We start from the raw sequence: 14,282 nt of genomic DNA, 5'->3' as shown, positions 1-14,282 counted from the left end.
GACAGAGAGACACAGAGAGAGAGAGAGACAGAGAGGCAGAGAGACACAGAGAGAGAGAGAGAGACAGAGAGACACAGAGAGAGAGAGACAGAGACACAGAGACAGTGAGAGAGAGACAGAGAGACACAGAGAGACAGAGAGAAAGAGAGACAGAGAGACACAGAGAGAGACAGGGAGACAGAGAGACACAGAGAGAGAGAGACAGAGAGACAGAGAGACACAGAGAGAGAGACAGAGAGACACAGAGAGAGAGAGAGAGACAGAGAGACACAGAGAGAGAGAGACAGAGAGACACAGAGACACAGAGAGAGAGAGGGAGACAGAGAGACACAGAGAGAGACAGAGACACAGAGACAGTGAGAGAGAGAGAGACAGAGAGACACAGAGAGAGAGACAGAGAGAGAGAGAGAGAGAGACACAGAGAGAGACAGAGACACAGAGACACAGAGACAGTGAGAGAGAGAGAGACAGAGAGACACAGAGAGAAAGAGAGAGAGAGAGACAGAGAGAGAGAGACAGAGAGAAAGAGAGACAGAGAGACACAGAGAGAGAGAGAGAGACAGGGAGACAGAGAGACAGAGAGACACAGAAAGAGAGAGAGACAGAGAGACACAGAGAGAGACAGGGAGACAGAGAGACAGAGAGACACAGAGAGAAAGAGAGAGAGACAGAGAGACACAGAGAGAGACAGAGAGACAGAGAGAGAGAGAGAGACAGAGAGACAGAGAGAGAGAGAGAGAGAGAGAAAGAGACATACAGACAGAGAGAGACAGAGAGAGACAGAGAGACACAGAGAGAGACAGAAAGAGAGAGACACAGAGAGAGACAGAGACAGAGAGACACAGAGAGAGACAGAGAGAGAGAGACAGAGAGACACAGAGAGAGAGAGAGAGAGAGAGAGACAGAGAGACAGAGAGACACAGACAGAGAGACAGAGAGAAAGAGAGAGACAGAGAGACACAGAGAGAGACAGAGACAGAGAGACACAGAAAGAGAGACACAGAGAGAAAGAGAGAGACAGACACAGAGAGAGAGACAGAGAGACACAGAGAAAGAGAGACAGAGAGACACAAAGAGAGACAGAGAGAGAGAGACAGAGAGACACAGAGAGAGAGACAGAGAGACAGAGAGACTGAGAGAGGAAGGGAACTATGGAGGGAGGGAGGAGAGCGTATATAGGAGTGTGTGGGCATGTGTGAGAGTTTGTGCCGACGTGACGGGAGCTGGGCGAATCCAGCCACGTCTCTGCCTCAGTTTCCCCCTCTGCAAACTCCTACAACAGTAGTTCTCGCCCCGGAGTGAGTCCGAGGCCCGGACGCGGTCACGCAGGGAGGTGCTTCATAGCTGGGGGTCGGTCTCCCCCCCTCCCTTCCGGCCCCGACCCCGGGGTCCCCGGCGCGGCCCCGCCCACAAGCTGCCTCGGGGAGGGGCTCCGGGGAAAGCCCCGCCCGCTCCCCTCCCGCAGGACTCAGCTCCCCTCCAGGGGAGGCGGGGAGGCCGCGCTCCCGGGCCGCAGAAGTGCGCCCGCCGCTTCCCTCGGGCCGGCAGGGGCCGGTCTTCGGGAGCCTCGGGCTTTGCGGGGGATCGCCGTCCCTCCCCGGCCCGGCCGCCCCGGCCCGCTCGGAGCTGCGCTCTGCTGCCCCCTGCCGGGCCGTGGCCGGCAGCAGCGCTCCCTGCCGCGGGGGTGGGGGGCCTCGGGAAGCGCGCGCCGGTGGGGGCGGCCTGAAGCAGCGCGGCCCTCCCCGGGAGCCCCGGGTCCATCTGGCCCCGGCCCGAGGTCCCTCCCCGCGAGGCGATGGGTGCGCGCGACACTGAGGAGACGCGGTCTCCTGAAACCGCGGCCGCCCCTGCGGGGGCCCGGGGACCTCCCGGCGGCATCGCCATGAGCCCCGGCAGAGCGCTGGCGAAGGGGAGAAGGGGGGGGAGGGGAGGAGCAGGAGGGGCTGTCCCGGCGCCAGCCCGAGAAAGGAGGTGCCCGCTCCCGCCGGCAGGGCGGCGTCCTGAGCACCTGAGCGGCGCGCTCTGGCTCTCTGTCTCTGTCTCTCTGTGTGTGTCTCTCTTTCTCTCTCTCTCTCTGTCTCCTCTCTCTGTCTCTCTCTCTCTCAGTCTCTCTCTCTCTATCTCTGTCTCTCTCTGTCTCTTTTTCTCTGTCTCTCTCTCTATCTCTGTCTCTCTCTGTCTCTCTGTCTCTGTCTCTCCCCCCTCCCTTTCTGTGTAAGCACAGGCAGACTCCCGAAGGCGCTCGCGTAGCTGAGTGTGCTGGGGACTCCCCCGCTCCTGCCCTGTTCCGACCTCCCCTGCCCTCCTGCCCCACAGGGAGGCGCTCTGCCCGCTTTCCCTGATCATTCCCAGTCACAAGGAGGACTTTCTCCAGAAATTACTCCGCCCTCACTGACTCCAGGTATGGAGCAGTGAGCGTGCGTTAGGCGCCCGTAAGCTCCATGGCAGCAGATGCACCGGGCCCTGAGGGCACAGAGAGAGGGGCATTCAGCCTTAGTGGGGGAATTACAAACAAGCACAGCAAAGTCAGTTTAACACAAGATAAATAAATAATTAGCCGGGTAAGAGTCGGACACTTCTCACCGTGTGACCCTGGACAAGTCCCTTCACCCTGCCCGCCTCAGTTTCCCCATCTGTAGAATTAACTGGAAAGCAAACAACCATCCCCTCCAGATCTGTCCAGAAAACCCCATAGAGAATAACAGAGTCAGACGGGCTGAAACTTGACAAAAATAGGAATTGACAGAGAGAAGGCTGGGAAAGGCCTCCTACAGAACATCGGTTTCTCCTTGGCTTGAACGAAAGCCGGGAAAGGCATTGAGAGACTTTGGGGACCCCAAAGGACTTAGGAGGGGGGCCCGGGCCCTTGCCTTTCTTTAGAGAGAGAGCCCATGTGTACTGAAAAGGCGGCGGTGCTGCAGACAGCATTGGGCCTGAAGAGCTCAGTTCAAATCCAGCCTGAAAAAATCTGAAATGGGAGCCTGACAGCCCCCCCCCCCCCAGTTGTGTCAAGATAGGAGAGCTTTGAAAAGCGCCGGGCCAGATCTTAAGGCCCCGCCCAGGGCCTGTTAGTAATACAAGTCTGGAAGGGAGGAAAACCCTGGGCGGGAAAAAGGGAGTGTAGAGTTCCAGAGCTGGAAGGCATCAATCTTAAAGATGGCTGCGGAAACATAAAAGCACATGGGCGGCAGCCGCGCCTTCCCTTCGTTCATACTCAGCTTCTGTGCTCCCATCCCCCTCCCCCAGCCTCGCTGTCCTTCTCTGGAAACTGCGCGTTGGATTTGCAGGTACCCTCCTGGAAGTACCATCCAGAACCCTAAAAGGAGGGCGCCCCTCTCCGGGACTGCCTGCAGGGCACCCTCAGGGTTCCCCCTTTGCAGCCCTGGCTCTCCATCTTGCGGTTCTTGATGCTGACTTCCCCAGAAATGTGGCCACAGCTGCTTCTGTGGAATAAAATGCATCTGAAATCCTGGAGGAGGTGACAGTGAAAGCAGCTTTTTTGGATCAAATAACTTGATTTGAAACGTTCCAGCCTTAGAGCTCCTGTGACGAAGGTGCTTTAGTGTCGCGGCTCGAGGGCCAGCTCCGAGTCAGGAAAAGGCGCAAGCCTGGGTTACAGGCCTGCTGGGGGCTCAGGGAGCAAACCATCCCCCTCCTCTAGCAGGCGAGGACCTGGAGGAGCGACTTGTCACTCCGCGAGTGTCCCGGGGTCCAGAGTGCTGGACACGAGGGCGCCCTCTCTGACTCGGGGGCCCCGAACCCAAGGCTTGGGGGACAGGCCGGCCGCTAGCCCCGGCGCCGGACTGAGGGCAGCGCGGCGTCCACGTTCATACCACGTGTTAGCTATGGCGTTTGTATCAGAACACGCGCGCAGACGTCTTTCGGAGCCCTGTTTTCTTGCTGTGTCTCACATGGATTTTCTCTTTTTTCCTCACCTCCCACAGGTCAATGCACAAACTGGCCCAGCTGGAGAGGCTTGACCTGGGCAATAATGAGTTCAGCGAGCTGGTAAGGAAGCACATTCTCTAACCGTCCTTAATTAATGTGATGAGCAGGCCGCGCGCTTTGTTCGGGGGTGTCGCCACTGGGCTGTAAGCGCACTGGACGATGGGAGGCTCTGCCCAACACGCTCGTGCTTATGAGCAGGAGGGTTGCACGTGGGTGGGGGAAGGGAGCCCAGCAGCTCTCCAGAGGGGTTTATTCGTTAGAATTCATCCCCCGTGGAGGCCCCAAAGTTTGTCACTGAGAGTCCTCCCCCTCAATGGCAAAAGCTTTTACTCATAGTGCTTTCGTCCTGCCTGGGACGAGACAGAGTGGGGCTCCAGCCGCAGAGCCGGGACCTACAAGCTACAAGGTCACCACTCTTGCCCTTAAATTTGCTGCTCTTTAAAAAGGGGGCGGTGCTGCTGTGCTGCTCATCTCCCAGGAAGTCATCCCCAACCGCCATAAAGCACTTGGTGTCGTAAAGTTCTTAAGAGGGAGGAAGAGGAAATAGTTGGCGGAAGTAAAGGCAGCCAGTATGTGTTTGTAAGCACCTACTATGTGCCAGGGAACCCGGAGACTGGACCGGAAGGCAGGAGACCTGGATTCGGTTAGGCCCTTTTCTAACCTCGGTGTCTTCATCTGTCAGATAAAAGGGCGGGGTCACGCGGGCGGAGGCTCTGCCGTTAAATCTCGGCTCCGATATTTCTTCCCTCGGTGGAGACCGTGGGGCAGGCTTCCTCCCCGTAAATGAGGTAGTAATGCTGCCTTCCTATTCTAGCCTTTGTCTGCGGACGGGGCTGACGGGAGGAGGGGCGTGGAGAGGGAGTTTGCAGTCAGGAAGAGCTGCCTCCCCCCTCGCTGACTGGGTGGCTCCGGACGGTTCTCCCTGATGCTGTCGGTCAGTGGGGCAGTCGGGGTCCGTCCTCATTAATCAGGGCAGGCGCAAGCGACGGCCAGAGCCCCGGGGAGCTCACGCCCGGCCCGACTCTCAGCTGAGAATTGTCCGGCAGACGCAGGCTCTCAGAGCCAAGAGGCTCCCGGGGCCTGGGGGTCTTAGAGCTGAGCCTCCAAGGCAGCCGGAAGCAGAGCCCCTAAAGAGGAGGAGGAGCAGCTTCCTGAACAGGGGAGCACTCCGTGCAAAAGCACCGAGATGGGGGAGTCTTGGCTTGGGGAACGAGCGGCCGATGGCATTGTCGGGGACGGGGTGCAGGGGGCAGGGGCTTGATCAGCCTTTGTGGGCGAGTGGTTGGGAGGGGCTGGCTTTAAACCCCAAGGAAAGGGCTCTACATCTGACGAGGGACATTCGGGGCCATGGACGCTTATGGAGGACCTGAGTGACAAGCTGCGCCCGGCATTAGAGCAATGGGGCAAGTGAGTGGCGACTAGCCTGGGGCAAGGGGGAGCCTTCTAGCGTCTTTCCAACGTCCAGTCAGAGGGTGGCGGGGCCTGGAGCACAGCCGGAAGTCCGCGCGGAGAGAAGGGGCCACGTGGAAGGGTTGGCCCTGGGGAGTGAGGCCCCAGGCTCCTCAAACAGCGGTCCCAGGCTCGGCCCCTGTGGGACTGAATTCGGAAAGTCCCAATTTAAGCTACAGAGAGACTGCTCTTGGCCTTGAGACAAGGGGGAAAGGCTGCCCCCGGAGGGACGGAGGCTGCTCTCTTGGGAACTTAACCGCTACCTTATCAGGTATGGGGTTAATCAGTCAGTGTGCATTTAGGAAGCACCTACTGTGTGACAGACACGTGTTGGAGATGCAGAGAAAGGCAAGAGGGGAGTCCGCTGTGAGTCCTTGGGCAGATGGAAGCCAGGGGGGTCCCCTGGAGGACTTCAGGGGACTTGTCAAGGCATTCCCCAGCTGGCTCCCCACAGCCCCGCCCTCAAGGAAATACGATGGATACAGGATCAGAAGGAATGGTGAGAAGGGAAGGCAACGCGTCCAGGAGAGAGTGAGCTTCCTGTGGAAGGTGAGGTTTTAGCAGTGACTTAGAGAAAGGTGGAGAACGCGGGAGACAGTGAGCACAGAAAGAGAAAAAGCTTGTGATCTTCTGGAACAATTTTCTGCCTCTTTTTGTGTTCCCAGCAGTTGACACATAGTAGGTACTAATAAGTGCTTGTTGACTGACTGGTTGAGTTAAGATCAGTCTTGGTCACCTCGGCCAAAGACCTCATGTTGCTGAGGAGAAAACTGGGGCACAGCCACAGGCACCAAGTGGTAGAGAAATCTGGGAGCGGCGGGCAGGCCTGCCAACCTCACTGAACCTCGGTCTCCTCTTGTACAAAACGTGGCCTCGAAGAGCATTTCCAGTCCTAGGGAATCCAAAAGGTTTAGAATTAGTTTTGGTCTGATTGTTAATGCCTAAAGGCACCTGGGAAGAACCTGGATGCCAAGGCGCCTTTCGGCGGTCTGAATCTCCAGCAAGGAAGCTCCCCTTTTCCCTCCGTTGCTTTGGAAATGTCACCGTGTTGGAACTGGGGAGAAGAGGCGTCTTCTGGGGCTTCGTGCTTCTAGTGGGACCTATTTGAAGGCAGCGGCTTGTTGGTGTTAGTCCTGTGGCAGCCCTGGCAGCTTTCCCATGACAGTTACCTCTTTTAGTGGGCAACAGGGTAATTGGGCCCAATCAACGGCCTCCAGAATGGGCACCATGTGGTGACTCCAGCTCCATCGTATAGCTGAGTTATGACAGACAAGAGTTCCCTCCAGATACTCGGCCAAATCCCCGCTCTTTGTCTTTTCGGTATCGCATAAAGAGAAAGTGTTGACATTTACAGAGTTTAAAATGGCAAAATGGGGTTCACGGGCATGAGAAAAAGCCCATCTTCCCACCCCGTGACCAGTGACTGGAGCGATAGATGAAGGTGTCGTTCAAAGCCTCAGCTCTGACCCTGGCCAAATCCCTTTTCTCCTCTGTGAAGTGGGAATAAAGATAGCACTCCCCTCCTGTTGGAGGAAGGATAAAAGGAGGCAGAGCCCGATGGAGCGCTAGCTCTATTCTACTCTCACCCACACCGATTGTGAGCAAAGTCATGGAGTCTGGCCTCGCCCCCGGGAACTATGCTGACGTACAAGGTGCAGTGGGCATAGGAGGCAGGGTGCCAGGGCGCATAGAGTTTCCACAAAGTGAGATCTTCATGCCTACTGATGAAGTCACCAGTCGGGATAAAAAGAAAAACAGAATGTCTACACGGAGGTGTCTGTGCAATTTAAAAAGTGTTTAAAGGCAGGAGCCCCAGAGTTTCAAGACCAAAATAAGTTGATCAATTTTTTAAAAAATATGACTCCTCAGGTACGAGATGAATACATCAAATCTCCCTCCATTAGAAAGATGGTGGTGTTGGGGCGCCTAGAAGGAGCAGGGGGAGATTATAGACTGGGGCACCTAGATAGTTCAACGGATAGAGCACTGGTTTGGGAGGCAACAAGGCCTGCATTCAAATCCAATTCCTAGCTGTGTGACCTTGGTCACTTAACCCTAATTGCCTCAACCACAACAACAACAAAAGATGGCAGCGTCTGTGAGAGTGATAAGCACTGGCAGAGGGGAGGGGTCCAGTCTGGAATCCAGGCAAGCCGGCAGGGGCGCCCACAAGTGGGGGAATCACCTAACCACACTGAAAGCCAATTTCCTCATCGGTGGAATGGGCCCAATAATGCCTGGTCAACGATACCTCCACTGAAGCCCCCTCATCTTTAAAGATGAGACCGCCAGACTTAGTTTCCTTCCTTATGATGTATACATAAATTGATCTTTTACAAAACGAGGCCCATGGTTTTTTTTAAAGCTTCAAATTTCCTTTTTCAAGATAAATGACCTCATGGGGATTGTGCTTTTAGCAAAAAGCTTTTGAATTTGTGTTTATCTGTGGCGGCTTCTATATCTGGGCAGGACTCCCTTGGCTCTTCCCAAATCTGTGCTTTACTCAAGCCTGTCTGTTAGTCGGGTCTCCCGTCTGCCCCTCTGCTTCTTGGACAGCTCAGCGCACATTTATGGAGCCCCTTCTGTTTGCAGAGCGGACAAGGGGCAGGGAGTTTGGGTCAGATGTGCCCCTGCCCTCATGGAGCTTATCAGTGTGAGTCATTACTATTGCAGTAATACATGCTATGGTGGAGAGAGGGGTGGAGATGGAGGAGGAGGTGGGATGGCGGCTGGGCTTTAGAGGGGAGGAGGCATAGCAGGGAAGCCCTGCCATCTGCCAGAGGGCACAGTGCCCTCTCGGAGTATGTGTGTGCCCGGCTGCCAAGAGTGCTCTTAAACACTTATTAAACTCTTCTTTTGTCTCCGGGACTGGCCCTGGCCTAGGTTCACAATGACCAAAACAAAATACCCCCTGCCCTCAAAGAGTCTCCACTCTGTGGAAGCCTTGAAGGCCAGGCTGACGGTCTGAAATGAGGGTTCAAAAGGAAGATTCTGGCAGTGATCCCAGGGTGGATCCCAGCAGGGAGAGACTGATGGGCTGCGGGAAAGGAGGCCCCTTTTTACCTGCTGGCAAAGAGCCAGAGGCGCAGACTCCAGTCCGGCCTCTCTCTTCTTGGGCCCCGGTGGCCACTTGGATCTAGGAGCTTCTGAGCTGGGAAAATTCCTCCTGCACAGTAACTGCAGGGCTTTCTGAGCTCTCCGCATCATGTGACGTCATTCGCCCAGCAGGGCTTTGCTTCCTGAATGTGCAGCTTCTTGTACTGGATTCCATGAGATTCAGTGGCTCTTTCAGGACGCCTCCTCCACGTCCTGCTGTGGCAGCAGGGTCCGGCCAGGGCAGCTCTTACCAGAAGGAGGAGGCCTCAGCCCGGACCCTGGGGAGCCCGACTCTGCGCCCGGGGCCCCCTCCCACCTTCAGACACTGAGCACCCCCCCCCAGCAGAAGCATTTGTCATACTAAGATGTGATCATGACATAGGGGGTTTCTCAAGCGTCTCCCTTGGAGCAAGGGTTCTTACACTGAGGTTTTTGCCATCCCTGCTGCTGTTTTCAGATCCTGATGACGCCAGCTCGGCGGCACTGGAGATTTTCTTTTATTCACTGACTTCTGGGAAGGAGTCCCTTGGTTTCGCCAGACTGCCCAAGGGGTCAGCAACACCAAAAAACTAAGACCTCCTGCGTGATTACTCAGGAAAGCTGGATCCCACCGTCAGAAAGGGAATAAGCATTGATTAAGCACCTACTATGTGCCAGGCACCCTGCTGAAAGGTCTTAATCCTCATAGCAGCCCTGGGAAGCAGGCAGTAAGGAGGATGATCCCCATTTCAAAATTGGGGAAACTGAGGTACACAGTGGTCAAGGGACTTGCCCAGGATCACCCAGCGAATGGCTGAGACTGCATTTGGAGTCAAGGCTCTGTGCACTATGCTGTCCTCTGGTTGCCTTGAAAGTATTTGTTAAGTGCCCATCATGTGCCATGAACCATGTGAGACACGGGGGACACAAAAACTGACTCACCCCTGCCTTCAAGGAGCTGTCCTGCCAGGAGAAACAAGTTAGGGAGCTCAGTTCCCTCACAGGCCATTGTTAGCTGATGACACTAAGCAAGCACTTTAATCCCTCATGCCTCAGTTTCCTCATCTGTAAACTAAAGCAGTCATTCATACTAAGGGCCCTTCCAGGTCTAAATTTGTTGTCCTATGAACTAGACCAGATCAGTCAGACAAGAACACGCCTAGAAATCGTGCCTATAGATTCACAGTCAAACTATAATAGCAACCAGATAGATAGATGAGAGAGAGAGACAGAGAGACAGAGACAGAGAGAGACAGAGACAGAGACAGAGACAGACAGACAGACAGACAGAGACCAAGAGACAGACAGAGACCAAGAGACAGAGAGGCAGAGGCAGAGAGAGAGAGAGAGACAGAGAGAGAGAGATGAGAGACAGAGAGAGAGAGACAGAAAGAGAGAGACAGAGAGAGAGACAGAGACAGAGAGGGGGGGAGGGAGACAGGGAGAGAGACAGACAGAGAGGGGGGGGGGAGGGAGACAGGGAGAGACAGAGACAGAGAGAAACAGAGTCAGAGAGATGAATTAGTGAGTGGATGGATGGATGGATGGATAAATACATAGATAGTTGAATGAATGGATAGGCATTTGGATGTAATGGATAGATAGTTGGGTGAATGGATGGATGGATGAATAGGTAGGTAGGTAGGTAGATAGATAGATGATAGACAGACAGACAGATAGATGGATGGGTATTTGGATGAATGTTTGGATATAGCAACTTTAAAAACTACCTATTAAAGGAGGGAAGAATCTGATTCTGCAGTCCTGCTCACACTTAGGCCCTTTAAAAAGTAGACCAGTTTTGAGTTTGCAAATTCTGTGGTTATTTGCAACTAGATAAAGCTGAAAAACTAAAAGATGACTGGGGATGCAGGTGGCATAAACACACGTCATACACACTGCCAGTGGGCATGCTACTAGGGATTCTGACCCTTGGGTGGTGGTTGCTGGTCAGTCCTGAGCACTTGTCCTGAGTGTATGACTTTACTCTGGGGCTCCAACTGCTCTTCAGTGTTTATTCAGAACCAGCAATGAGGAAACAGTCTCTGAAATCCACATTTCTAATGGACTCTTTACTTTCTCCCTCCTACCAGACTGGATAGGGCCCCAATTGCCTGATTCCCTGTGATATTGGCCCACCTCTGGGTTCTGGTTGTTTATGGAACTAATTTTATTAGATAGAACTGAATTAACATTCAGAGAATCCTAGAATCTCAGGGTGGGAGAGATTATCACGCTCCCCTGTAGAACATCCTGGCAAATCCTCCATACTCTGCTTAAAGCCCTCCAGTGAAGGGATCCTCCCAAGGCAACACACTCAACTCTCATTCTGAAGAATGATTTTTCTGAAAAGGCTAGTTCTTTACCACTCTTTTCCCTTGCTTCTGTCCTCTAGTACCATCAGAACCAAGCTGATCCTTCAGATAATTACAGAAAGCTCAGTCCCTTCCCCAAGGCTCTCTTCTTAGCTTCTGCTTCCCATTTCCTTAACCTGATCCTCCCATGGCCCAAATGCCAGGTCTTCGCCGCCCTTTTAGCCGCCTGTGGATGCTCTCCAGAGGCTCCTTACTCCATGTTTCCCAGAAGGAAGCACAAAGCTTAGGAGTGGTAAAGGAGCAGAAAGCACGAGGGCCTCTCCATGTGAGCATCCTGCTTCTCTCAGAGCAGGCAAGGGCTCTTTGGGTTGGGTTGGGATTTAAGCTTCCGCCTCAGACTAGCGCCTCACTCTGAGTTTAAAGTCCCCCTAAATCCCACCGTCCATTTCACATGAACTGTTCTCTAACCACTTCTGCCAACTTATAATGTGAAGTTGATTTTTTAGAGCCAACGTGAAAAATTTCACATTTATCCTTATAAATCATAAAACCCAGAATAGGGGAGTAAAGCGACTTTAACAAGCCATTAGGCAAAGCCGTCCATGAGAGGACCATCCATTCCCAGCTGATAATTAGTCATCCAGCCTATCACTGGAGACCACTGAAAAGAGAGAACCCACCATCCCTCAAGCCAACTCATTCTCCTTTTTATAAAAACTCCAACTGTCAGTAATTTTTCCTGGCATTAGGCCTAAATTGGCTTCACTTATTGTTCCTTATATTCTGTTCATATATATATATGTGTGTGTGTGTGTGTGTGTGTGTGTGTGTGTGTTTATTCATTCATTCATTCATCCATTTATGGGGAACTCCCACAGGTTAAGTGCTCAGAAGGTGGTCAGAAAAAGCGATACAAGGACATTCTCAAGATCTCTCTTAAGAACTTCAGAATTGCTTGTATGACAAGAGATGCTGGCACAGGACCACCCAGCATGCTGTGCCCTTCATGAGCAAAGCAGAACCAAATTAGCCCAGAAGAAACATGAGATGTACAAAGCTAGAGAAGCCATCCCAAAGGTTCATGGGGACTATTTGGGTCTGACCTGTGGCAGAGCCTTCCGAGCTCTGATCAGCCACAGTCAGACACGCTACAACACTGACGGGGACGTCATTTTGGTCCTTTTTGAGAGTGTAAGACAGCGACCAACCTGTTGTCCTGATGAAAGACTTTCCTTTATTCCCACTGAATCTCTTCTTCTTCGAGTCAGTCCAGTGCTTTCTCCTGTCAAGACCCTTCTAGACTGTGGCTTAGTCAGCGTAAGAGTAAATCTGCAAATGTTCTGGTCATGACAGGGATGGCAATGTTAGACAGCATATTGATTTCATCTGATTAATCATGGTGTAATCTTCTCAGAGTAGCATCATACTACTGCTTCATTCCGGCCTTACGGTTCACTAAAAGTCTTCCACGTTGTTTGCCCATGAACAGCTTTCTAGCCACAGCCTCCATCTGCTGCCATCTTGGGAGCCATGTGGTCCCTTCGTCTCCCGGGGCTAGGCAGTTCCCTGACATCCATAGTTTCCCAGAAGGGCCATGTGGGTCCCTCCAGGGCCCCCAGATAGGTATGTGCCCAAAGATCGGTCCCTCTATATCCAAGCTGTTTCTGGGTTCCTGCCTGAACTCCTTTCTACATTTTCTTTTCAAGGTCAAGTACAAGGGCACAACTCAGATGCACAATTAGCCATGACTCAATAAGTCTTACTTAATATGATGTTTAGGAAACAATTAGGGCAAGACAAGCTCACTACTACAAGAAAACAATCAAAGCCAGAACCGTCTGCCTCCTTGAACAAGATAGTATCCTTATAAAGGGCACGCCATGCTCCGTGGTCCTGTGCCAGTATCACACGATTGATTCTAAAGTTCTTAAGAGAGACCTTGAAAGAGTTTTTGTATCACTTTTTCCGTCTACCTTGTGAGCATTTGCCCTGTGTGAACTCCCCACAAGATAAATTTTTTGGAAAGTGCACATTTGGCATTTGAACAGTGTTGCTAGCCCAAGAGTTGTGCCCTCTGCATAGAGTTGGAAACTTAGCTGTAAGTTTGAGACAGGACCTCAGGGTCTGGCACCTTTTCCTGCCAGGGGAGCTTCAGGATCTTCCTAAGACAAGTCAAATGGCAGCCATTCAGTTTCCTGGCAGGGTGCTTCTAGACTGTCCAGGTTTCACAAGCATCCGACAGCGAGATCAGCCCAATGGCTCCGTAGACCTTCACTTGGTGGTCAGTCTAATCCCTCTCTTCTCCACACTTTCCTTTGGAGCCTCCCAAAGACTGAGCTAGCTCCGGCAGTGCAGATGTCAAGCTTATCATCATGGGAGAAGGAGCTGTATCAATGAGCAAAGCAGAATTGAATTAGCCCAAAGGAAAAGCAGAATGCACAAACTTCGAGAAGCCCTCCAAGTGTTCTCATGGACCATTTGTGTCTGAGCAATCCAAGCTCGTATTGTTCTGACCAGCCACAGTCAGGCGCACTGTAAATCGACTCTCATCTTACTACCCAGTCCCTCTCTTTCTAACGTGTCCACCAGACTTCTTGTGGGATCTAAAAGCTAAGAGTGGAAGGGACCCCAGAGGTCATGAAGTCCAAGCCTTCATTTTACAGATGAGGAAACTGAGATCTAGAGAGGAAAAGTGATTTACCAAGCTCATAGGAGCATATTAAGAGCATCTGTGGCAGGATTTGGCCCCGAGAATCCTGACTGCAGAGCCAGTATTCTTTCTATTGCTGGAAGAAACTGCCCCTGTCTTGCTAAAATACAAGTGTGAACATGGCGTTCCCTCAATCTACCAGTCGAGTTACTCTCAAGGTAGAGATGTTAGGCTGTCATGACAGGTAGCACATATGGTGGATGCTATATACTATTCTTTTTCCTTTGTCTTCTTGAGCTGACAGATATGAGAGGAGAGGAAAAGTAGGAAAAGGTCAGGTTATAAAGGTTTTAAAAGTCAACGTTTTATCCATCCTTTAAAACCTCTTTTTTCATATTCTTTCTTTAAAAAAAATAAGGTTTCCATACCTGCAGTTAATATATATATATATATATATATATATATATATATATATATAATATAATATTTCTGTTCTGATTGCTCTGATGCCTCAGAGATCATTCACGGGGAATGGGCAATGATGTCCTCTCATAGAAACTCCTGATACCCTAAGTTCTTCTCTGAGGATCTTTTTTTCAACTTTCCAAACCCAGCTACTCATAGAATGCCCAGGAGAGGCCCTTAAAGACTCTGAAATAATTCAAAATGGGGAAAGAAGAGAGAATGCTCTTCTCCTTTCCCTTTGACATCACTATTGAATTAACTCCTAAATTGCTTCTGTGTTCTCATTCAAAGAGATATTCTAATCTGTGCTGATCAAAAAGGGGGTTCTAGAAAGATGGTCTGATCTGTGTTTATAACAGGAGAGATTCTATCTAGAAAGA

General features: G+C 52.0%; 1 protein-coding gene across 12 annotated transcripts in view; it reads left to right on the top strand.

The window, feature by feature from the left end:
- LRRC7 (leucine rich repeat containing 7) overlaps positions 1 to 14,282 on the top strand; it is a 561,937-nt gene that overhangs the window by 355,258 nt on the left and 192,397 nt on the right. For all 12 annotated transcript variants that reach the window (XR_012481825.1, XR_012481824.1, XM_074265661.1 and 9 more), the window contains one exon: positions 3,945 to 4,008. Coding sequence is in view for 10 of the 12 variants with exons in the window: in XM_074265661.1 (XP_074121762.1) it covers positions 3,945 to 4,008 (64 nt within the window). In the remaining 2 variants the exon portion in view is untranslated. The remainder of the gene's footprint in view (positions 1 to 3,944; positions 4,009 to 14,282) is intronic.

The sequence above is a fragment of the Sminthopsis crassicaudata genome, chromosome 4 (genome assembly GCF_048593235.1).
Source record: "Sminthopsis crassicaudata isolate SCR6 chromosome 4, ASM4859323v1, whole genome shotgun sequence".
In the NCBI taxonomy this organism is placed as follows: Eukaryota; Metazoa; Chordata; class Mammalia; order Dasyuromorphia; family Dasyuridae; genus Sminthopsis; species Sminthopsis crassicaudata.
The sequence above is the reverse complement of the archived record's forward strand: the minus strand, read 5'-3'. Positions and strand labels throughout refer to the sequence as shown.